The sequence below is a fragment of the Xiphophorus hellerii genome, chromosome 5 (genome assembly GCF_003331165.1).
Source record: "Xiphophorus hellerii strain 12219 chromosome 5, Xiphophorus_hellerii-4.1, whole genome shotgun sequence".
Classification (NCBI taxonomy): Eukaryota; Metazoa; Chordata; class Actinopteri; order Cyprinodontiformes; family Poeciliidae; genus Xiphophorus; species Xiphophorus hellerii.
In genome coordinates this window covers 11,994,211-12,020,046 of record NC_045676.1, presented here as the reverse complement: position 1 = coordinate 12,020,046, position 25,836 = coordinate 11,994,211, and the positions used below count along the sequence as shown (strand labels likewise).

General features: G+C 38.0%; 1 protein-coding gene and 1 long non-coding RNA gene across 22 annotated transcripts in view; both read left to right on the top strand.

Annotated features, from left to right (window-relative positions):
- The window catches only part of ptprdb (protein tyrosine phosphatase receptor type Db), a 249,115-nt gene that overhangs the window by 183,800 nt on the left and 39,479 nt on the right, over positions 1-25,836 (top strand). For 8 of the 21 annotated variants that reach the window (XM_032563278.1, XM_032563279.1, XM_032563292.1 and 5 more), the window contains 9 exons: positions 599-744; positions 3,306-3,447; positions 13,554-13,742; positions 16,323-16,331; positions 18,571-18,588; positions 21,264-21,374; positions 23,132-23,143; positions 23,559-23,828; positions 24,442-24,551. In XM_032563278.1, the coding sequence (XP_032419169.1) occupies positions 599-744; positions 3,306-3,447; positions 13,554-13,742; positions 16,323-16,331; positions 18,571-18,588; positions 21,264-21,374; positions 23,132-23,143; positions 23,559-23,828; positions 24,442-24,551 (1,007 nt within the window). The remainder of the gene's footprint in view (positions 1-598; positions 745-3,305; positions 3,448-13,553; positions 13,743-16,322; positions 16,332-18,570; positions 18,589-21,263; positions 21,375-23,131; positions 23,144-23,558; positions 23,829-24,441; positions 24,552-25,836) is intronic. The other 13 variants (XM_032563293.1, XM_032563290.1, XM_032563280.1 and 10 more) reach the window with 6 other exon arrangements.
- Positions 13,749-16,032, top strand: LOC116720172 (uncharacterized). Its single transcript, XR_004339339.1, has 2 exons — positions 13,749-15,301; positions 15,898-16,032. It is a non-coding gene; the product is annotated as an uncharacterized LOC116720172 (long non-coding RNA).

Here is a 25,836-nt window from a genome sequence, read left to right as displayed (position 1 = left end):
CACATATTTCTTGTTGAAACTATGCAAGGGCCAGCATAAGACTGACACTGCTATTTTACATTAGTTGGACATTATTATGGTTTTCACTCAATTATTGAAACAAAAATATAGGATGATCAAGTTTGGAACTGCACAGCACTTTCAATGGCAGTTGCTATTGCAGTATATGTGTGTGCAATATTGCAGTTTCCAAGGTCTGCATTGACACAATAATTGAACTGGCTCCCTGCATTCATACTCTGCATGCCAATAATTTGGTAAATTGGATGGTATATGATTCCCCTTGATTTCAGTACCTTGAATAGATTGTACTGAATGGGATCTGGGAAGAGTAAGAGAAAAGTGGAAAAAGTAGTATTAGTTGCAATACAATGTAGAAAACTGGTCTGTAATGCTACCTAAACAAATCTGTCTTTTATAGCTGCAGCTAAAAAGAACCTATGAGCTCCATAATCAGGCAACAAAAAGGACTTTTAAAGGAATTTTAGCAGTAGTGAAACAGTGATGAAACTTAGGACCGAAGCTAGGTGAAACATTTACTCGCACATTAGCAGTCTTAATGTGATGTTGACTTTTGAAAATTATCTTTCCCTCACAGCTCCACCCAGATTCACGCGAACCCCACAGAACCAAACAGGAGTGCAGGGGGGAGTGGCTTCCTTCGTGTGCCAGGCTGCAGGGGATCCACAGCCCAAGATTGTCTGGAATAAGAAAGGCAAAAAAGTCACCAACCAGAGATTTGAGGTATGATGCTGTGATGTTAAACGCCTGACTGCTCCTCCGACATCTTATATTGCTGTAAATAAAAAAGTGAGTACAGGTTAGCATCTCGTAACAGAGCTCAAAACAGCAGTTTATTGATTGGATTGTTGTTTACAGGAGACTTTATTGGGGTTGAGTTGACCATATCCGGGCTGTAGCTTCATAATTAATGGATTAATGGATGGGCATCGGAGACGCATTCATCTCCTCCTCATCTCAGAGTGAATGAGCTTCTTCTATTATACCAGCTCATCATCTGTGAAGATTCACAATTTTTTTTGTTCCTTCATGTGATATTAAACTTTGAAAACCCAATAACTTATTTTAATGACACAATCCAGAATTTTCTATAAAACAATCAAACTTACTTTAGATTTAGTTTGCCACCTATATAACATATCATGTTCAGTTTTTTTTATTATAATTATTTGTTTTGCTATCCTGTAGTAAATCAATAGATGAGAAACAAGCTCAAACACACATATGTCTCAAGTCACATTACATAAGGCAATCATTAAAATTTGGTATGAAATTCCTCCTTCAAAAGAATTTATTGTTGTCCCCTACTAATGTAATAAAACACCTAAGTCGTACAGGGCATGACATTGAGTAACAATAAAACACATGAAAAAAGTTAATTAAAAAAAAGATGAGCACCAAGTGGAAAGACCAGAATTCATTATCTAAATTGTTCGGTTATCATTTTGAGAAAGGTCATTTTAAAATCCATATCGTCTGGGAAATGCATTGAGATAATTTTCAAGTATCAACACTTCCTGTATAAAGGCTGCATTAAACACCACTTTCTTTCATAATTGGTACCATGGGGAAGGATGCATAGTAAGCCCAGTCCTACCAGTGAGCCTCCATACCTGTCCCAGTTTGCAGCAGACAAGACAAAATACACAAACTCTCAGTAGTCAGAAGTTGTCATTTTAAGCTGATTGAGATCAGAGTGCATGCAAGATAAACTGTTTACTCGTTTAAAAATCGCAACAAAATAAGCCTTAAAGTGAATGAATTCATACAGAAATATAATTTTTTTTTTTTTTACCCATTCATTTAATTTAATTGCCATTTTCAGTCGTTTGAGCCATCAATCCTCCCAAGGCGGGAGGATTGATGCAACAATCGACTCAAAGACAAAAGTCGAACCCCTTGCAGCTCAAAAGCAATTTTAACTATTCAGAAACTATTTAGTAATAAATCCCATTGTGTTTACTAATGCTATCCGATCTTATGCCTCTTGTGATGTCATCAACCCAAAAGCACTTAAAGCAGAATTCACTGTTTTTCTGGATCCTTTTACCAAGTTTTGTATTTTGTCACATCCTGCTGTAGAGGTTCATAATTCAGAACCCAGGGTGCTTCTACTGTCTCCATTCATCTGTTTTCATAGAAGAAAATAAAACTCTGCATGGTATTTTTATGGTGAATATGCTAAAGTGTCACAGAGTCCCATTATCCATAGCAGTAGCTTTTCTTAAAGTGATAAATCATCATAGCCTCTCATAGAAAGGTCTATTATTTATACAGTGTTGCAATGACAGTTGATATTTAACTCAGCAGTGAGAGCTGACAGATCTGGGTTTCATAGTTATATAGACAGTGTACTTTAAAGCTCAAAAGATTCAATCAGTTTACTTGTTTTTCTACATTTATACTTCAAAGGTTGCACAGGTGTGTGAAATGTCATGTGCTTCAGCTCTCTTATAAGTCAGATGATGCCTTAGGCTACAGTCCATATGATTCTTTTACACTCCGTCTTATTAGTTTCCCGAGGCGTTTAACCTTTGCTTCCCTACTTGATGAGTCGCTCTCAGACGGAGTAGACGGTGAATCAGCCCTCCATCCTGCTCAGCCACTGTCACCCTGAACCCAGGATGCTTTTCTACTTCAATAAGTCCAGTTTCCTCGCAGGTTTAAGTTCATCTCTCTGTCTTCCTGTTTGTGATCAAATCACTCGAGCAGGTCTTTTATTTTTAATCCAAAACTTTATGAGCTTGAGCTCCTGCAGAGTCCTCACTGCTGCCCTGTTGGACAGGGCTGGTTGTGGGATTTGTCAATATTGGATTTCAGTCAGTCGAAACTTTCCCAGAATTTGGAATCCAGATCAATTACATGAGTGTATTGAGCTTATGCAAGAGCAGTTGAAATGCACCATCTAATCTTCGTGAAAAGAAAAAAATTAATAATCAAATGTTATTGCACATCTAAGGAGGACATGATTAATATGCACAAGTAATTTCCTTGTATTTTTACCTCAGAAAGTGATTTCGGTGGAGTGGATGATTAATGGCTTCCAGAATCTGTTTTAATGTACTTCTCATCATAAATGATGACTCAGGAAAGGTCTTAAAAGTTTTTTAGTATATATAAAGATAAACCTAAAGCATAACAACTGTATTACTGAAATGCTTAAGCTTTATTGCAGAAATAAAAGCAGCTTCTTTTAATCGGAAACAAATGATGCTTTGAATTAGCAAGTCATTTTTATTAAATTAATCTTAACAATTTATTCTGTATATAAATTAATTTTTCAGGTAATAGAGTTTGATGATGGGTCCGGTTCGGTTCTGAGGATCCAGCCGCTGAGGACCCCCAGAGACGAGGCGATATATGAATGTCACGCCTCCAACTCAGCAGGAGAACTGACTGCTACCACTCGACTCAGCGTCTTACGAGGTCAGTGTTGACACACATGCACTGCTTCACATCTGGGTTATCCACATGGTACTCAGAGAACCTCCCCTTCCAAGACACAACTGGTCCTTATCAATCCTCTTCTTTGAGTGCCGTGATGCGTTAGGATCTGTTAAATATCTCCTTCCTCTTTTTTTAATTGTGTTGAGAGTAGATCTTTATTGGCTTCAACCATAAGCAGTGCTGGTGCTGTCATAGCATTAGATTTTTTTTAGGGTTTCTTCATGGTCATAAAGGGATATTCAGTAAAAAATAAAAATCAGTCCTTGTTACACCTAAGACTAAGAAAGACTGCCATTCAACTCAGTTTTACAATGTAGCGCTTATCATAGTGGTTCAAGTAATTTGGTAGCTGACGTAGAACGCTGTGGCTGCATTTAGGTCATTAGCTAATTACTCAGTGCAGTGGTCTTAACAGGACCTGCTAATGACTTCCATTCACTTTTTTCACATTTTCTTCTGCTTTAACAATAGATTTGAAGGCATTTTATTAAAATCCCATGTGAAGCAAAGTGGAAGTAAAATTTTGCTTTTTTTACTAATAAAACTCGGCGCAGCTGAGTAAGTTCTTTTGTAGAGTCACTTTTCCCTGCAATTACAGCCACCAGTCTTTTGCAATTTTGTGTTTACCAACTTTGCACAGAAAAAGAGCTGGCGTTTTTTTTGCCTAGAAAGTCCAGTTCATTTGGGGAGGTTAGAATCCACATTCAGACTCTGATGCCGACCAAAAAAGGCATGTCTTGGCTCGGTTGATGTGAACTCTGGTGTAATTTGAATACATATGTGAATGCCAATTGGACTGGAGACTAATTCAAAAGCAGGAAGTAAACTATAGTGCAGGGCATTGTGGGTAAATACAACTAAAAGAAACATGAAAGTTAAGCGCTAGTGAGAGAAATTGCTTGTGTTGTTTTACAAAGAAAAAAGAAAAATCCTACAAACACTAAAATCTGGAGAAAACCCCAGATATATCAGACGTATTGTATATATGTATAAAAATATATAGCTGCACTTGTGTGCAGCTATGATCCTAGAATTATTGCGGTCGATGATTTATGTTCGTGTGAGTTCATTAGTGCAGCTAGTGATGTTTGAGTTTGAGTTTCTGGAGTCCATTAGGAGAACATTATGCGCCGGTAGTTCAAAGCTCAGGAGTGTCTTAGTGAGCGAAGTTCCTCAAGTGTGGATAATCACATCACCTGCCTCTGCAGGAGTGATGCTCATGGGGAAAAGGACATGGAGCCTGTTGTTCTTCCATCTCCTCACTTTCTGTACCTCCCTCTTCCTCTCTGAGTGGTATATCTCCTCTTATCTTTCTGTCTTTTTTCCCACAAGTTCATTCCTTTCTTACTCTTCCCTTCTCTTTTAGGTGCATTCATTCTTCACTCTTTCCCTCTCTCTCTATCTCTCTCTCTCTCTGTGTGTCTCTCATGCTCTTAGGTCCACTGCACAGTAGCCTCTAAATTATTCACATCAGAACACTTTGCATCTTCTGTGCTGTTCCGCTCCATCCGTCCAGAATTTTTCCTGTCTCACATGGTTGTCTGTCTATGTGTGACAGTGTGCATGTGTTTGTGTATCTATTTAAAACTGGATTGCAAGCGCAAATGCTCAGCTTCAATGTTTACATCTGTGTGCGCTTTTTTTCACATGCACCGCTCCTATCTCTCTTGCCTTAAACTGCAGCTCACTCATCATCTGTCTCTTTCTTTATCAAGATCCTAACCACTCAAGCACACACACAAACGTGTCCTCAATCTCAGACAGTCCGTCTTTATGTAGTGATTGGCCTCTTTCTGTTCCTCTGAGGAGTCATTGTGTTGTGGATGAATAAGAGGCCACCTGGGAGCGGCTAATAGTCCCTGATAGACTGTCAGTCGAAATGTCAGTTGCAAAGCAGACACACACTCGGACACACACCCGCGCATGCATGCGGATTCACACAGGATGCTCACTATAACATGCACTCCACTTGTGTCAGTCATGTGTCCTGAGGTCCCCCTTGGCTCTTTAAAGACACAGCTCCAGTGACTGAGTAGCTGACAGGAGGGATCTGGTGTAAAGGTCAGCTGGCTTAATTACTGATGATTACAACCAGACTAATTGAAATCCTGGCTCTCAGTAAATGGCTCTGATTGGCAACGGCTGAAATAATAATGAAGCTTGGAACAATTTTTTGCTTAAATATCTATTGCTCTGTAAGTCAGCAGTCAAATGTAAAAGTTCTCTGTTTGTCCGTGTGGATGTTTGAAAACCTAATAAGATCCCAACTTTTTCAGGCACAACATCAGCTGTTAGAATGAACATTCACCTATGAGAAAAGCAACGTCTGTGTTGGGATGTTGGCTGTATTTACTTGCATGATGATCACTCAGAGAGAAAATTAGAAGAGGCAGAATGCCTCAAACATTTTCTCAAAGTGGAAGCCTGATGCTCCACTGGCTTGCCTCCGTTGTGCCGATGGCGTTGCAGCTGCGAGGGTGAGCCTGACTGCTACTTTTTCCTCTCAGGACGCACGTGGAGTAGGCAGCTAGAGCCTGCTCTCAAAAAGCAACATTAGTAAAACTCGTTTCTTGTAGCATGCAAAGATTTGTCCTAAAATTCAGCATAGATGTTGTTTGTCACATTTTTTTTTTATTGATGGGAGGAAAAAACTGAGAAATCCACTGAGGTAACAACACTGGTTACCTCGACAGCATGTTTGCCTTGAGGCCTCTCAGATTGTTGTTGTCATGTTTTATTTCAAACAAAAAGAAAGAAAAGAAGACGAGATGAGGTTGACACACACACAAGAATACTGAAGTAGCTCCACAAACACAACAAAAGCAGATGCCATTTTCAGAGTAAAATCCACCTCATCAAAATAAAAATAGCTTATTGTTTAACACTTATTACATTCTTAATTTCAGCCTCCATAGGCAACATTTAGCTCTGTGGATTTTTAGATTTGAAAAAATCGCCCAGCCTATTTCATTTTAAGCAAAAAGTGCCAGTGAAAATTTTTACTTTTTTATATGAATCCCATGGAATGTAATATTGTATTGGTTTGTCTAAGAAAAAGTTTGTTTGCATATTTGTGATAGAAGAGCCAGCTCATTCTTGAAAGACCAGAGTTTCAATGCAGTCCTCCAGGCAGATGACACCAACATGTGTACGGAGTAAAATGTTAGTCTTATATGATGAATACAGTGTTCACACATCATTTCTCATGATTGTGGGACAGAGTGTCCCTCAAATTAGATTAGAAACTGGAAACTGTGGGAGAGGCAGCTGTATCCAAATTAAACATTGTCATGTGGAAGTTTGTAGACGGTATAAATTTTCACCCAGATATCAGATATACACTATTTTTTTCATTTTGTCCGGCCCACCATAACTTTTTTATGTGGCTCTCTAGAGTCCAGAGTGCCAAGAAATAGTACTTTCAAGGTGACAGTTGGGTGCTTAAATATTTTTTTTTGTCAATAAAATCTAATTAGTTTTGACTTTATTGACAAAATAAAATCAAAAATAAATAATGAATCCATATTCATTTATTTTGTAGTGTCAAAATGAATTAATATGGAAAGATGTTCAATACAATGTAATTTTAAGAAGTACTAACAGAATGCAGCTAATTATTAATATGAACAGTTTACTAATGTCAATACATTCAGCTGTATCTTCCCTTTAAGGTCGTCCATGACCTTTATTTGGCCCAAAATGAAAATGAGTTTGACACCCTTGTTTTAGTCAATATTTCATATTAGGAATTTATGTGTCAAGTATCTCACATCTGTGAACTAGATAGAAAAATGTTTCTCAGTGCAATTCATTGCCTTCACCTAATTAGTAAATGGCGTCCAGCTGAGTGTAAATTAATCTCCAGCTGTTCTTTGAGGATTGTAGAGGTTTGTTAGAGAACCTTATTATATCATAAAGACCAAGAAACAAAACAGACAGGCCAGAGAGAAATTTGTGGAGACATTAGGTTTTGAATATCTCCTTCAATCCTCAATCCTTCATCTAAAATTGAAAAGGTGTAGCAGCGGTACAAAACATTTTGCCTGGGCAAAGAACGCATTAATTGAAGAAACGGCAAGGAAGCCCATAATAACGGTGGAGCAGCTGCAAAGACCCGACGTTCAGATGGTGTTTATTCACAAAAGGAATAAGATGTTCCTGTCAGATTGCACCAAAATATAAGTTTTTGCCCTACATGCAGAAAGCTAACATGGTGGTGGCGGGATTATGATGTGGGGAGGTTTTTCTGTCACCATTCACAGTAGATAGGCAACTCTATACATACAGGCAACATGTCATTACTGGAAGAGAAAATGTGACAAGAGTTTATCAGATGACTTCCAGTTGATGTGATTGAACTTGTGCTGTTTTGCTAACAAAATTTGGTCAAAATTTTGATCTACCATTTTCCTTCCCTTCTTCACATGCACTTGGTCTATTGCATCGAAAAATATTAAATGCATTGTATGACAAAAGTTTAAACTGAACAGTGTAAGGGATCTAAATACTTTTACAAGGCACTCTATGTTTGGTGCTGTTGCGGCTCTGATGAAAGAGGCAGTTCATACTTTAGATCCTATGACTGAAAGACTAGAGTTTATATGCAGTCCTCCAGGCAGATGATGACACTAAGCCAGAGATGTGTGTGGAATACATTTTTAGTCTTGCATAACATAACTGTGACACTATTCTCTCACCATAAATGAAACACATACAGGTTCCCATAAACTCCCTTTTAATGACTTCTTACCCCGTTTTAGCTGAGTCTTTTTCCCTCAATAGTAACTTCCCTCGCTGAATAGTGTCACCAGTAATAGGAGGTCAAGCAAATTATAATCCCCAGCCAATTCTCTGAGCAGCTGTGTTTTACATGTGATAAAGTGGGTGCATTGTTGCCCCTTGAACACTTTTAGATTTGTCAACTCACATCAGGTCAACTTTAGCACAAAAGAACTGCGTTTAAATGAAGAGAACCCCATTCTGCTGCATCTGGGAATAAAAACGTGCTGCTGTTGGAGGGACTTTGCTGTCTGTGTCAAAATAAAGTCGTAATCTGTACTCCTCAGTTCCGAGGACTGTGATTGTGTTCTGAAATTTTTAATTCCAAAAACATGAAGTTAAGCTCCTGACACTAAACCAGGAATTTTATAAGTGAGCATCTGCCTTAATTAGCTGTGAATAATTTTGTGAAAGGTGTACGTCAGGACACATCTTCGTTTGCAGGCCTTCACGCCTCTCTGCAAGTAGATCCATACTGGCAGCTCCGTTAGTGCATGGGTACAAGTGGCAGAGGGAGTAGCATTCCGACTATTCACCCCCTCATTGTTCAGTTCAGTGTCCCACCCCAGGTAGATGAAATAGAATGCATTATTCCTGCCTACAAGGGGCCTTGCTTTGAAGTAAGTATTTGCATAATGAAAGCAGAAAGAATCAGGATTGTTATGCTGTTTAAATCCCTCATGCTCTCTCTCCCTCTTTCTATTTCGTTCTTGTTCCCTCCTGTTTTCCTTTCTGCCACTCTTTCATTGTCCCAGTCTATTCTCATCTTCTTCCATTTTTTTAATACACTTTTGCCACCCCTACACAGCCTTCCTCGTTCACCTTCTCTCCCTCAGACGAACTCGCTCACACAAACACCTTCTCATCTTGTTCTTTTAGTTTATTATATCCATGTTTCCATTTGTCAGCCTGTTGTGATTGATTGAAACCGGAGCTGTTAAAAGGCCACACACCCGCCCGTTGATGCCGGCGTCTCACGAGCCATCGGCCATGGTTCGATGAGCCACTGCCAGAATTAGCATCTCCTTGGTGAGATTCAGCACTAGGATTTCCCGTTAATGAGCTTGTGTGTGGTGGAGAGGGGTAGAGTCACCAGGGATTCTGGAAAAAATGAAAAAAAAGAAGGGTAAACTGCTCTTTTAGATCAAATACAGCTTCAACACTCATTCTTTGCTCGTCTTACTTTCCCTACACTGTCAGTCTTCAATATGTGTGACTCAAAAAGCTGATATTTTTTTATTTTCAAAAGTTATGATCATGTTCGCTTTGTATTCATTTCGATCCAAATTGTGATACATCTTTTCTTTCCTATTGACTTCCCTCATCTTTGATCCTAAAAACTTCTTAGACTCCACAGTTTCCTAGCTCCACTTAAATCTCCTTCTGAAGGTGAGTAAAGTTGGCCCGCCACCTTTGATTTTCTGTATCGACGTGCAGGGGCTCTGCAGATTTAATTGCCACTGATATCTATGAATTCACATTTGATTCACGCTCCCTAAAGGAATTGCAAGTCTCCGCGGGCACGTCTTTATTGGACGTGCCTGTTTGATTTTTCTTTTCTTTTTTTTTTTTGTGAGAGGTGAACTTCGAGAGATTCGACAGAGCTTCTAAAAAGAGCAGCTCATTTGCTGCTGATTCCCAGCAGAATGGAGAATTGATTTTCACTTGATTTTTATTCGCGCAGCTGTAGCCTAAAGCTTTAGTGAGTTTTGTCAGGTAGAGTAAAATGTTACCCATTCCGTTGGACCGTGCAGTCCTGCTTCTCGTCTCCAGCCTGATGCAACATATATTCAGGCTTCAGTGGAATGTAAAAACCAACTCTTGCATTTTTTCTTCCTGGTATGCGGTGCTGTGTCAATTTGTTGCTGTTGCTGAGTCTCCCGAAGCTTCAAGTATCATATTGTCATTCATAGATTTTCATATCACTTTCACAACAGCCAACTTAATCTGAGATAAAGCCTCTTTTTGAAACTGTGATAATGTGCATTAGCAGGCCTCATTTATCAAGGTCTTTTATAGATTTGGGCATATTATGATCATATGTTTATGTGTGTGTACTGACTAATCCCAGCATTTGAACTGTCCGGTGATACATCCAAAGTGGTTGCAATTTACAAACTAAAGCTTTACTTATTTATAGTATTAGAGACCTTGGCTACAGAATTAGAGACACAGATGAATGGAAGATTTTGAAGCTACAGCATTCCAACAGAAGATTATTGACAAAGTAAAAGAAAAATATGTTAAAAAAACTATGCATATTTTGCATGAAACGTCTTATTTTAAATATCACACTTGCTCAAAACAATTATCAGCCTATAAATAAAAGTTCTACAAGATATTTTGTTTGACAGCCTCCAGAACCATATGAATCCATCAAGCATCACATTAGCCTGTTTTTAGTGATATATTGTGTAGCACTGCACAGCCCAAAGTTGTACTAAGCACACCTTTTCAGGCATACAGAGCATCTAATCCAAGCCAGGCCTATCCTGTCTTCAAGTCCCAGGTGGAAGCGCTTCATAGAGGAACAGAACCTGAACAGTTACGACTTTGGAGTACCAGGGTTATTTCCTTTAAATGCAGTTCTAAATGTAGGCATAACTCCTTTTGAAAAGTCTTGGAAGAGGAAATGGATCAAAAAGCCTCTGATCACTCTGCATAACAAAATCTATTCAGTCTAGAAAACCCTGCACAACTGCTCATGAAAGAGCCACATCCTGACAGATGTTTTAAATTTCTTTGCAAGCTCGTCATGCTGTGGATTTTGTGTTATTTGTTTTGCATAAACGGTTAGCAAATAACTACTCACACATTTAATATTCATATGGTTAGATTTTTTTTAGTTGAACAGCCGTCTTTCTGAGAATCTCTGAGCTCAGTGACATCTGGTTTAAAATATTTCCTATTCCAGAAGATAAACTTAGTGTTTTTCACCTCCTGAAATGAACATGACAGTGACTGTATGTATGTTTGATAAACAGGGGCAACAAGTGTTAATGAGTTTCATTTTATTTAGTTATTTATTAGATATAATTACGTTTTCTCTGTTGTGTGTGCACCATATGCTCAATTGACTCAGTGACCTTTCAATCTAGAGCCTGTGCTTTGCAGGACATTTGAGAATGGGTCACTGCACTCATCTGTAAGTAGTTCTTCCTAATCCTCATAGATCAGGATGTTCTGCTGGCTTGTAAAAAAGTGGCACACTAGATGTGCTTATTTGTGAGTAAACATGGTCCAGTTTGAGACTCTCACGCTACAACAATCTTGAGCAAAAATAACAGTTTCTTGGTGTCACTATATTTACAAAAAAAGAACAAAAATAATCTACCAAATGTTTGAATTCTTTCTATTTTACAGCATAAAAGCAACAATTCTTACTTGTGCTGCCAAAATTATATATTATTAAATATGTTATAAATGAAAATACTACTTGTTGTTGTTGACATATGAATGAACGTAAACAAATCTACAAGCGCCTCTTCATTTAAAACCCTCTATGTGATTTAAGTGCAGAATTTTACACAATTTTATCATTTGGACTTTGAGTTTAGTTTTAGTCTGAGTTCACAGTTATAGATGTGGTTTGCTTTTGGTATTTGGCTCTTTGCTTTTGCTAAACCCAGTTTTTATGGGTTTTGCTGTGTTTGGTTTTGAGATAGTTTCCTTTATTTTATTGCCATATCAGTACTCATTTTCCCTCAGTTGACCATCCCTAAAACGTGTCCATCACCACAGTAGACACTTATTTATTATTCTGCTTTTTGTGTTGCAGCACAAGTATATCAGACTGATATTAGCTGGGAATTAGTCAGGATGTCTGCTACTGTAGCCAGACTATTGTCATTGGCTTATCAGACACACAGCTCGCAGATTGCTAATTTAAGTTTTAAAACAGTGTCACCTTAATAAGAGTGATGTAAGGTTCTCTGTTGGTCATGGAATAACAGAATATGAGTTTTTCACAAATGTAAATATTTTCAAACAAGTGAACAAAGAGCCAAAACGTTTTACGGTTTTGAAGCTACACTATCGTGTTAAACCTTGAAATGTTTCCCTCGTCAATGCCTATTCAGGAGAAATCTAGTACTCCTAACTACTGATCAGACTTTATTGATTGATATGTGGTTACTGCAAAATCATTTCAGTAAAGTAAGCCCATTCTTGCCTTCATGAGATCAGTCTTTTATGATTTAAGCTTTGTGCTGAAGGCACCTTTCTTTAAAGATAGTATAATGAGGTCACGAAGTAATAGACATGGTCAGCAATATTTGTTAGGAAGGCTTTGGAGGTTTTAAGTAAAACCTATGTTTTATATATATAAAATAATGTTTAATTTGTACTACGGGACCCAAAATGCCCCATGAATATATACCAAACGTTATTTCACATTCCTGCCAAGGTGGATTGTTAAAGGATACACAGTGGGATTAATGAGTCTAAATTCCAACCGTTTTCATCAAATGCAACAGCTAAAGGCATGGCTCATTAGATCAGACCACATTTACTCAGTCATCTGATGAATGAACCTCTGTCCACTGCTGCCTCAGCTTTTTGTTTTAAAGTTACCAGGATTTGTCTACAGTAGAATTTGTTGCCTGTTTTTTGTCCTCAGATGTTCTTTTACAGATGTGACAATCTGCAGTTTGCCTTTTCCATCAGTACATAAGTTCTCTTATGATTATATGATATTTATTCCAAGAGTAAAATTGGAATAAATATTCCAAATATTTATTAAAATTCCAAAACCTGAGTCCGGTTTTATTTTTCCTTTGGCTTACTCATTAAACTTTGAAAATTAAAAATTACTTTGCAATGTTCTCTAAATTGTGCTGAAACATATTAGGTATGTTCAGTTTTTCCCCAAACTTATCATGTACTTTATAGTGGTTTCCTAGAATTTTTAAGGTACTTTCCCCAAAAACATAATACTGATACTTTTACCTGATACAAGGTACTTCACTGAACTTGGTTGAACTCACTTTCACAGAACTTGCCAGCAGTTTTCCCCAAAACCCTTTCTGGATGTAGACAGGTCCATTTCTAGAACTTACCATTGAACTCATCTGATACTTTCAATTAAACTATTGTGTAACTTACCAACCACATTTTGGGACTACCAACTACTTCCCTTTACCAGAACTGAAAATATACTTTATTGAACTTACCAGACACTTACCCCAAACTTGTCAGGTATATTACATGTGGCCTGTAAAGTGTACCCACTCATGTAAAATAGATTGAATTTTACTGATGTGTTCTACCAGGTTCTATGTATGACTTGTGTTTATAATTTTTTGCAGAGGATCAACTGCCCCCAGGGTTTCCCACCATTGATATGGGTCCACAGCTAAAAGTGGTGGAACGTTCACGGACTGCCACTATGCTCTGTGCTGCGAGCGGCAATCCTGACCCAGATATTACCTGGTTCAAGGATTTCCTGCCAGTCAACACGACCGATAATCATGGTCGAATCAAGCAGCTCCGCTCAGGTAACCACGGATTTTACTCGTCTTTTTTTCTCCTTCCTTTGAATCCCCGCTTTCATTTCTACCTGTAGGTTTGTCTCTCCTACAGTTCTTTTATCTCCCCTCCTATCCCTAATCTGTTTTATCCTCAGAACCATTTTTTATTTCCAGCTCCAACAGAGTTCCTTTATGTTCTGACTCACATTTAACCAATTTCTTACAATGCTTCTGCCCTCCTCCTGCTGCAGTCTCTGGCTGTGTTTTTCAGCTGCCTTTCTCTGCCGCTGGTGTATTATGAGCTTGCTGTGTATGGTCACCAACCCCTTAAAACTGTTCAAACCCTTTTAAAGTAAACTCCAGACTTTTCTCCAAACTGTTTGAGGACTTCCTGTACAAATCCCCATCGCAAGAACAAAATCAAGCTCCTGAAATGTCCCCGAGAAGTAGCAGCAGGCTACTGATCTCTAATCAACAAATTTTGAACAAACTTTCCTGCTGTCAACATTCGCAGCACAACCAAGTGATGGTGGCATGTACATAAAGGAATATCCTCTCTTGATAAAGCCCACTGCTGTGACTAAAGACTAAATTTTTTGTTATTTTTTTCTTCATGTCTTGCTAAGTATGCCTGTTGTCGAAGTGAATTGACTTCCTGAAACTATACTCGTAATTTAAGGAAATATGTACCAAATTCAACCAATTTTATTATGGAAAATAACTGCAGTCAGGCAGGCTAAACCTTTTCCATCTGTTGTGTTTGATAGCCACAGTAGTGTGTAAAATCCCAAAGCCTGTTCCTCCTCAGTTCTCCCGCTTGCCTTCAGGGGCCAACTCTTTACCTAAAACCCATTATCTTGTAAATGGAGGGCCAAATTTCTGGCGTCATTATGGAAACCAACCTCCTTGTTTTTCTCCCTGTTTAATATAATCATCATTATTAATCATTTGTTTTTTTTATAGAGCCTTGCAAATGTATTCATACCCCATGATGTTTATCTCATTTTGTCATGTTTCAATCAGAAACTGCAACATATTTTACAGAGATTTTATGTGATAGACTAGCAAAGTCACATACTTTGTTCACGTGAGAGGAAAAGGACAAATGATTATCATTTATTTAGAACAAGAAACTCTGAAAAGAGCACTATATGTACTGTGCTCTGAGGCTTTGACTCTAAAGGCACTTTAGAAAAAAAATCCAGGGTCATGTCAAGGAGTTCTACTTGATTTTATTCAACAAAATTTAAGGTGATGACAACATGGTGCTTTGGGGGTGTTTTTCTTTAGTCAAAACAGAGAACCTGATCAGAGCGGAGGTTTGCATCCCAGCTGGATGAAACAAATATACAACTAGAGCTACAGTACAATGCAATGCTTTTCAGGTTAGCTTTAGACCAGTCAAAGTCTAGACCAAAAACAAATAGCGAATATGTGGCAAGACTTAAAAATGTTATTTTAACAGATGCTCTGCAAACCATTTTACTGAGCTAGAGTTAATTTCCAAAGAGGAATGGTCAACAAAATGTCTGTAGTTTAAAGTTAGTAGAGGCGTACCAGAATAAAACTGTAACTGCATTGTAAGTGTAATGGTAAAAGCAGAATCAGCCAGAACCCAAAACGCAGCCACAACAAGAGGATGTTTCACCAAAGGTTTTATTACAAAAGTAATTGGTGTGGAAGGGTGTGGCCTCACTGGTGGAGTCAGGGATGGGGGATCCACAGAGGTCAGGAGTCCAGCCAGGGGCAGGTAGGGTAAATGGACAAGGGGAGGTCTGGGGGGGCTCAGGGGACAAGCAGACGACAGGGACAAAATCCACCAACCAGAAGCTGAGTCTTGAAACGGTCCAGGGTCATGCACGGGAGGGTCTCAGGCAATGAAAATCCAGAATCCAGAAGGCAGGAGGCAGGGTCAGAGACAGGCAGGGTTCAGCAACAGGACTTTCAACAGCAGAAGGATTAGGCAAAACTCTGTGGTCAAAAACAGGCAGGATCAGAAACCAGAAAACTCTTTGGAACATGGGACAACAAGGCTTGAAAGCTGTGACAGTGGCAACAGACGATCTCGCACTGAGCTGGTGACGAGCAACTGTTTAAATAGGAACCAGCTCAGTGCAGGTGAGGGCAATAAGCAATCAGCACAGCCAAGGCAGAGCTGAAGGGCTGGAATCATGACAGTAAGGTGGTTTATTCACATAATGATTGAAGGGAGCAGAATCTAAATACACGCCACATTTCATGAGCTTTTATTTATTTTACACATTAAATGCAATACAATACACAAATGTTTGTTGTTTTAGAATGACAAAATGTAAAATAAAAAGTCCAAGGGGTATGAATGATTTTGCGAGACACTGAGTATTGTTAACAATGTTAAATGTAAAATCATTAATATGTTAGATTAATTTCTTGTATGTTATAATTTGTGAAAAGCTAAAAGAAAAAAAATACTTTTAATATTTCTTTCACTATAAAGTTGTATGTAGTGACGTTCTGTGGAGCTCCAATAAGATGTTTCATCTAAGTCAAGACGTCTTTGTAACCAGTGGTCCGATTATAATGCCCTTTCTATGCTGTTCTTTTCTCTTTGTATCTTTTTAACTACAGAGTCCTTTGGTAAGTGCTTCTGTTCCGAGGCCCACACCCTCACTGTCCACTTTTCTATTTACTGCTCACTAATGTTGCTACTGTCGCTGCTGCTGCTCACCTTTTATTACACTTACTGCACTGTTATTAAAATGCATGGCATGCATTTTACTAACGATGACACTCTAAAAAAAAAAAACAGGAAGCTCAGAAGTGCATACATACACTTACAGCAGTTCTACCCTTTTCTAAAGTTTGAATGGTATGAACATGAATAAATATAGGAGCTCTTGTGTATATACACACAGATATTTGTCTCTGTCAACTTAGATGTAGCTGAGTCCCACCCTCCACCTTGCACCTGCAGCTTTTCCACACCCAAAGAACTTCAGCTTTCTCCTCACACTCACCTATTTACTTTTCCAGCTGTTCACTAATTCAATGATTCTTTCCCTCACTCAGTCACTCACTCTTTCATCCAGTCACCCACTTAATCTTTCCGCTCTTTGTATAGAGTTACCAGTCAATAAGCCAGACAGCAGATAGGTATTCCAGAGGTGGAGCCAGAAAAAAAAAAAATCAATCCATGTTGGCCAGGTTTTCAGGCTGCCAGACATTTACTACTCAGTGCAGGATGCACATAAAATAAGCTTGTTCAGATTTGAGTTTAGAGAAGTTAGTTTGGGTCGGGGCAAATATGTACTTAGTTTTTATCACAGATGAAAAACATTGCAACGTTTTACTGAGAAAAAATCCACTTTTCAATATTCTTTTTTTATGCATTTTTATTTAATTTTGTATTCAGCATTTAGTTTTAGTCTTTTTAGACAATACGCTGAAAAAATATGGCTTGAGGTCTACAAGCAGGCATTGAAAATTATCTATCTGTTCTAAAATAGGGATGGCCTTAATTATCATATTACTGACTCTAGTAGCAAATGATACCTGTCTTTTTAATTGAAAATGGACATTATCCTTAATTTAGTAGGTTTCCAGGTTAGTAGTTGTACTAACAAAATAGCATAGTGTTACAAGCTATAAAACAGAAAAGGACAAAGGTTAATAGATCAACATAGGCCAGTCTAAGATTAGTATCTCTTGATAAGCCTGAGCAAAAAGACCATGGTATTACTATATTGCTATGGTAAAACTCAAATGAAGGACAAATTAGGATAAATGTACAACTTAAAACTGGTAAAACATCTCAAATAATGTTACTATTACATCAATGTATATAACCAGACTAAACTTTGCCTTTGGCAGTCAGAGTTTAAAAGCAAAGAAACTTTATGACAGACTTTACTTGTGGTTTTAAAATGTCATCTTTTTACCATGTGGCTCTTCACTTGCTTTAGCTAAGTGAAGACTATCCATCAGAAACAAAATGTCACCCTGCCTTGGATCTGCTTTAGCTGAAGTTTCTGTTATATAAAAGTTTGCGTGTCTCGATTATAGTAATAAAACTAGATTACAATACAAATCTCCTTTGTCTTCATTCAATCATGGAGGTAAGGCTGGTAAAACAATCCAGTTAATAAAAACGTTAAAGCTTCCTACTCAACCTTTTTATTTGAAGAATATTAAAGTCTATTTAATGACTTTTATGGAAAAATCAAGGAAGCAAATATGTACTCCATAATATATTTCTATACTCTAATTTGGGATAGACTGAGGAGTAAATCATGAAAAATAATTAACTGTGAATGAATTAAAATCTAAATCAGTTTAATGATCAATTGGAGCATAAAAATAAGAAACTAAAAATGTTGAGATACTATTCAAGTATTGGAGAGTGGATTATTTTTGTGTGTATTTCTGTTAAATTCATACAGATATTTACATATTTTTTGGCTCTTAGGTTTAAATCTTATTTTGATTCCCATTTTTTTTTACAAGAGCAGTGTAAAACTCAAGGCCAGAAAGTACTTCTAGCGCCACATGTACCCTGCTGCAAATCAATGAAGCCAATCAATAACCAATCCCCTTGTAGCTCTGTCACTGTCTCTTACTCTATCTAAAACCTGCTTTTCTCTTCTCAGGCTTATTCTGTCTTTACTTATTCTGTCTTATTCTTTTATGCCTCCACTTTCTCTTACTGTCTAAGGATCAGTATTTTAAGTCTTCCTCTCTAATTTAATTTTTCTCCCTTAACAAGTTACCCCCATACTCCCAAAGTCCCCTCCTACCTTGTCCCTGTCTCCCTTTTTGTGGTACTAACATTTTCTTCTTCTTCTCCTTCTCTAATCTCGTGCATTCATTGCCCACTCAGGTGGCACGCCCATACGAGGTAAGACTGCTGCGTGGACCAACATGACAGAGTGGCCTAATTCCTTTGCAACCCCTGCTTCCAACTTGTCTTGCAGATCTGAATAGCAGCCCTTGGTGGGTTCATGAATGGGGGGTTTATATACTCTGCTCTATTGACAAAACTCGCCAAACTGCATCAGATCTGCAGGAGGTACAAGAGGAGTAATTGGAGTTGAGCAATAAATAACATCATTAATGCTGTAACTGTCACCGACTCTCTTCTCATCTGCCATCCTCGTCTCATATTTTCCCATCTCACCCTCAGTGTTCGCTCTTTAACAGAGACATTCATCACTTCCATCATGTTTCTTCTTTGTATCCATCAGTTTAAAACCCCTTACCATTCCGACTGTCACCCACACACCATTTTCTGCGCAACTTGCTGTGTATGAGTACTTTTGGAAAGTTTGGGTATTCTTCTGAAACAGAGGACTTCGCTGTATGGTCAAAACAGGATACAACTAAAGGTAGTGACAAACAAAACAACTTTAAGTATTTAGTGATATGCTGCATTCAAAAGATACAGGTTTTTTAATGTCCGGCAGCTTAAGGCCTTTATTAAACAAAACAGTTGTGTTTATATTTAGTTTGTAGTAATTTTAGTTCGTAGTAGCATTAGGGCACAGCGTGTTTTCTCATTAATAAGGCCTTCACTTCCTCAATGCAGTGATCTGGGGTTCAACTCCAAACTTCAGGACCATGCAGTGCCATGTTTTTCTTGCTCTGGCCCCTTAGCTGTGAACTGACAAGCATGTCTGGAGGTTTGCTAAGGTTGTTTTGGTATTATTATCATTATATAGAGGTATCTGCCAAAAAACGAAACAAAAACTGAAATCACAATCAGATTTTGTTGTCTCTGCAATCATTCATATCATTTTCAGTGTTGTACTGAATTAAGGGTAATCAAATCTTTGTCATGTAAACTACTCATCAATGGTGTTCATGATGCTTTGGGCACATCTGTTTTAAAATACTCTCTTTTACTTGACAATGGCAGATATTTTGTCCCATCTAGTCTGCAGGGTTTCCCTTTTATGCTTCTACAACACAGAGTTAACTAGGTAAAGGACACTTCTTTATTTGCTCTACAAACACAACACATCAAATGTCCCTAGCTTTATCATTTGTTTCTAAACATATTTTTATCTTGCTCAACATGTACAGTAAAAAGAAATGTTGTTGCTGCTTTTCATCCAGTAGTTTCAACTGGATGAGTTTCATCCAGTTAAATTGGATGAAACTCTTTATCCAATTTAACTGAGCTGGAGTGTACTGAGCAACTAGATGAACTAGGTAGAAATCAGTAGTCCAAATATTGATGTAGACTTATACAGTAGTCAAAAGAACAAAGAAAACAGGGTAAATTTAAAGCAGGTCTCAGTCCATTTTTAGTACACAGAGGCCAAATATTTTAGCCATGTATCTGGATTGGCATTCTCCGGAATGGGAAGGGGTTAACTTCATGAAATCTTCAGCATGTAAATGTTTCAGATAGAGCATGGCGTGTTTACAAGCTTGATTTACTTCTGTATTGCATAGTTTGAGGTGAAAAAGGATCGTTTCATCTTTTTAAGTTTGTTTCCTCTTTTTGATGACTCGATTATTTTCTCCGTTTTTTACAAGAGTCTTGACCCAGTCTTGAACCGGTGTGTCCTTCTACCTTGTCTATATTTGCCCAATCAAACGTCCCCGTTTTGTTTTCCCTCCCAGCTGTTATTCACTCTGCCTGAAGAGTCCAGATGGCGAAGACTCAGACTCACATTAGTGTATTCACACATCAGCGCGCACCCCCACACACACACACGCACACACACACACATCTTCATGGCTTTTTACCATCACCTCCTTTCTTCTCCTCCATTATGAAAATAAAAAGCCCCAAACGACCACTTTTTTGATAAAGTTTTTTCTGGGCGCTTTTTTTTTGCCTTTCCACACCATCTTTAAAAGAACCTCTGGTTGACTTTTTTTGACGGTTTTTCTATTTTCAGGGAGCGAGAAAGCATCGGTCCCTTCCCAAGGCTTTGCGTATGTCGTTTTTTTTAATCTGTTGGCCTTGATGGAGCTCGATTAATGTCTTTACCTCCTTACTAACTGGGTGTGTTTTTAAACTGACATCAATCACACTCCTGATCCCTCTGGTGGATCCGTTTTGGGATATCTGATTTCTACGGCAATACTTTTGCAGATGTTATTCTTGTAAACTGATTTGCTCCACAATATAATCACAGTTTTCAGCTGATTTTTTTTTTTTTTTAATACTTTATTGGTGACAATTTTTGGACATATTTTGACAACGTTGTTTATGTGTTTCTGTCTTGCATGGAGACAACATTCTCTATTTTTTATAGGGTTTGTGTCCCCTTATTTTGGCTTTTTGTTCTCATTTCTACATCAGCAAGGTGATGCTTATTTTGGGGCAGATTCTTGCTGAAAATGATAAAAACGTGTGAATGACAGTTATGGCTCCCTTTACAGTTCTTGAAAAGAGTTCAGCTCATTTTGTGGAAACTGCCTCCAGTGTCATTTTTTTATTTGAAAACCTGAACGCCATTTTAGTTTTCTTAGATACCTACATGTCTTCCGCTGCTGTGTAATTGCTATTTTTATTTTCTCTGTGTTCTACCCTCTCTCTCTGGTGCTCCATCCATCCAGGTGCCCTACAGATAGAGATGAGTGAGGAATTGGACCAGGGGAAGTATGAGTGTGTTGCCACCAACAGCTTTGGGACACGCTACTCCACTCCAGCAAACCTGTATGTCAGAGGTAAGTCGAAGCCATCTCTCACGTCTGTTTACCACCAAATATTTAAAAAACATATTTTTAGAAAGAAGGTTGACATGTTTGAGGAACATTGGTATTGTGCTTGTAACATCAATGGAAAACAACCGCAAGATTTTAAGTATTTTATTGTTCTTTAATGTGTTAGACCAACACAAAGTAGTGTATAATTTTGGGGGGACAGTACAATAAAGATGAAACAATCTGAAAAGTGTTGTTGTAGCATGCATGAGTTCAGCTACCTAAGCTAAAGAAAATCCTCTGCAGCCAATTGTCTTCAAAAGTTACCCAATTAGTAGTCCACCTGTGAATAATTTAATCTCAGTGCTCAAGATAAAACCAAAATTTAGATCCGTGTGAAAGGAAACTAACACTACACATAAACCTAACACATCATCAAATGTATCTATACCATTTTCTCGAGAAGCTGGTCAAAGCTGATAGGAATATAAATTTAGCTAAATATTCTGTAACCCTGGAAGAAAGTTTCAGTGTTGAGACTAGGTCAGAGGTTTACCATTCACCAGGACAGCAACCTTGAACATATGGCCAGAGCAACAATAGAATGGTTTAAATCAAAGCATATTCATGTGACCCAGTCAAAATTCAGACCTAAGTTTATCTGAGAATCTGTGATAAGGTCTCAAAATTGAAGTTCACAGAAACTCTTCATCCAATTTAACTGAGCTGGAGGGTAGCAGTCTCGAGATGTGAAAATGACATGGAGATATACTGTATCTTACTTTCTACAATCAGAGGGAAAGGTGATCCTACAATGTATTAAAGTAAAGGAGCTGAATGCAAATACATGCCTTTCTCTTCTGATTTTTACTACTTTGTTTTGGTCTTTCAAATAAAATCTCAGTAAAACACGTGAAATATGGCGGCTGTAACATAACAAAAAAAAAATATCACCCGGTATAAATACTTAATGTGATTTGATACTACTGTTCTACAGATTTTGAATTCACTAAATATTTTATTCATAAACAGGGCTACATTTAAAGTACCAGCTGAGATCAGTTTTGTTTCAAACCATTAATTTGCTCTGCCCTGGCTTCTTAGCCTTTAGACCTTAGAAGGAAATCCAAATCATTGTCCGGTTAGAACTCGTGTTTCCTCCCCAAATCTGACAGGCGTCTCACTTCCTCAGGCGCTGTCAGCCTCCCTGCTCCCTCGACACGCTCACACGTGCACCCGCCAAATGTTTGAATCTTGGAGACAATTTTATTCCTGGGGCTTTCTGCTCTTTTGTCTGCCCACCCTGGTTAAAAGAGAGAAAAAAAACAGAGAGGGCATTTACACAGTGTAGCACACATTGGCAAATCTAGCATTGCTCCTGGGTAAACAAAAAAAAAAAACACACATATATACTCAAGTGGGGTGCACACATGTATCAACTATGAATATAACAAAGAGTAGAGAAACAGTGCAGAGTCAGTGATGTGTGCCTAACAGTGCTTGCAAAGCCGGTAAAATCTTGCAGTGATGCTCATAGAGTGTTTGACAGGCGGTCTGTGGAGACAGCTGGCAGTGCCTTAAACTGGAAGGCTTTTCACCAACATCAACCATCTAATATACAGCTCTGCTTATGTTTTCTTTCTTCTCTCCTCATTTCTTTTCTTCCTTGTTCTCTTGCACTTTCTCTTGTCTTCTATACTTAACTTGTTTTCTCTTGCCGTCTTGTCTGATATTTCCTGTTTTCCTTTCTTTTCTACCTCCTCCACTGCCTCCCTCTGCAGAGCTGCGAGAAGGTTGGTACAGTAATGACTGTGAGGCTCTTTTGAGGTTCTCCCAACTTTTTTTTTTCCTTCAACAAAACATCCATTAGTGTTTTGCAGGCGCTGGGGGTTCAAACCAGCTAGTTAAAAAAAAAAAAGAAAAAAAAACTTTTCCTTTCCCCTGTGTGCATGTGTTTGCTGTGACATTTTTGTCTATTTTTTGATGCAGTTCATAAAACATTGAACAGTGTGCACTTTCATTGGCATTAATAAAACATTTTCATATCACATGAACCCCACCAACGATGTCCTTTCTTTATGCTTGCATTTTATTCTAAATCCTGTGAAATATTCATTTAATCCCTGATTGTTGTTCTTTCTGCAAAGTCTTTGAAATCTAATCACGTCCCTCCTCTTGCCTTCCTGCCCTCATCATCTTTTATTTTAGTGCGTCGCGTGCCCCCTCGCTTCTCCATTCCCCCGGCTGACAGCGAAATCATGCCAGGGGGAAATGTCAACATCACCTGTGTGGCGGTCGGCTCGCCCATGCCATACGTGAAGTGGATGCTGGGAGCTGAAGACTTGACGCCCGAGGATGACATGCCCATTGGACGCAACGTCCTGGAGCTGACTGACGTGCGCCAGTCCAACAACTACACCTGCGTTGCCATGTCCACGCTCGGTGTGATCGAGGCTATGGCGCAGATTATTGTGAAAGGTGAGTTCTATGGATGGAATATAAAGGAGAAAATAAATAATGATGACAGTGATTTTATGACTTAACTTGTAAAGCGTTGTGTTTGAACCATAAGTTGTTTTTACTGCACATTTTACTGTACAAACAACTTAGTGAACTGGAAATAAGACCAAACTAACTTAAAGTAACTTTATAAAAAGTTATGATCTAGTTTTTAAGTCAGTTATTCTTGAATATTGATTAAAAGAACTGTTAAATATCTGGCAGCTTTTTCTCTTATTAATTGGGAAAAATGCCTTGTGATTGAAAAAATTTGCCAGGTGAACTACTAAATTTTTAATCAGTCAATCCTGAAAAGTCAGCATTGACACGTTCACTAATATTCTTTAAAAACCGTCAGAGACCTTCACAGAATAGCTGAAGTTTGGATGAACTTGATCTCTTGATGTTGGTGATCAGAATAATTTTGTTCGCATTTGCCTTTCGTAATTTTAAATCAATTGGCAAAGATTGTGGTAATGTTATCCTAATGATGCTTCATGTGCCTCGTCACTTGATTGTTTTGTAGATTTGACATTTTCTCAAGTTTTAAATGGTTGATGGGTGAGATTTTGTTGTCTTTGCCTCCCTGCAGCTCTGCCAAAGCCTCCTGGTGCTCCTGTGGTGACAGAGAGAACTGCAACTAGCATTACTCTCACCTGGGATTCGGGAAACCCTGAACCAGTCTCCTACTATGTCATACAGGTGTGGAGCAAACACTCACTCAAGCACGTGTGCCTCAGGAGTTCTGCGCTTACAAACTGCACAACTCTTTACATGCGATGAAGATTTACCAAAAAAACCCTCTAAAATAGATATTTGGAAATATTTTCTTTTAGTTTTACACAGCCTCATTATTTTGTACAGTTCATACATAATATGACTGTTTACCATAGGTCATTCCCTGAAAACAATAGAGGTTTTGACATCTGTTAATTAAGTCAGAATTGGCAATGTATGCATTTTGATGTGATGAAAAGAGATCTAACACAATGCACAGAGCTAGTTAAAGTAAAAAAAAATATATACAACCAATAAATAAATAAAGCCAAGGTGTCATACTTAAATGGAGCAGCAAACCTGCAAAAAGAGAAATGTCTTATGAGGTTTTTTCTGTTATTCATATTTCTGTGCTGAATCGGTTTGATTAGGAAGCCTGTTCCAAAGCCTGGTGTCCAGAAAGCCCCGTCACACTTGTTTTTTGTTTATAGTATGGTCCAGGAAAGGTTTGTTTTAGTGTCTTTTCAATTTTGAAGAGTGGCAAGGACTCTTTGTATTTATGCCACAGGGAAACAGTCTTGCAAAATCTTAAACATAGTAATTCACTTATACAAGTAAAAATTAAAAGGTTGTCTCAGTTTTATTTGTCTTAGAGGAATTGTTGGAGGTAGCTGTCAATGTAATAAACAAAAAACTAATAATTATTTCTTAAGGAAGGATTATTTTTCTCACTCTAACCATTGAACTAAAATTGAAAGTTTTATTTATTTATTTATTTTTTTAGAAATGTGTCATGTTGAATTTTTCTACTGCAGTATAAAGGGAATTATTACCTTTAATAGGGGTTCCAATAATTTATGATGACTCACATCCACCCAGCACTGTTTGCACACATTCCCGAGTTACAGTACTTCAGATGTCTAAAGCAATAGTTTTTTTTTGTGAACATAAACTGTTATTAACAGATCATTAAGCAGGGCTATAAAACAAAAGAGCCTCTGGCTGGTGATACACTTTTAAATTCTCAATTTTCTCAAATGGGATCCGCTGTCATGTGGCTGCTCTCCTCCCAGAAGCAGCAGCGAAATTAAATGTAGGAATAAAAAATAGCTCTGACTCAATACTCTGTTTATAAAAAGCGTGGCAACCACACTTAGCATGTTATGTCTCACATCTAGATATGTAGACTGAGATTTGGACTGAATTAGGAATCAAAGGATTGGGGTTTTGTAATTTCTACATATTTATTTATGCTATTAAACAGGAACAG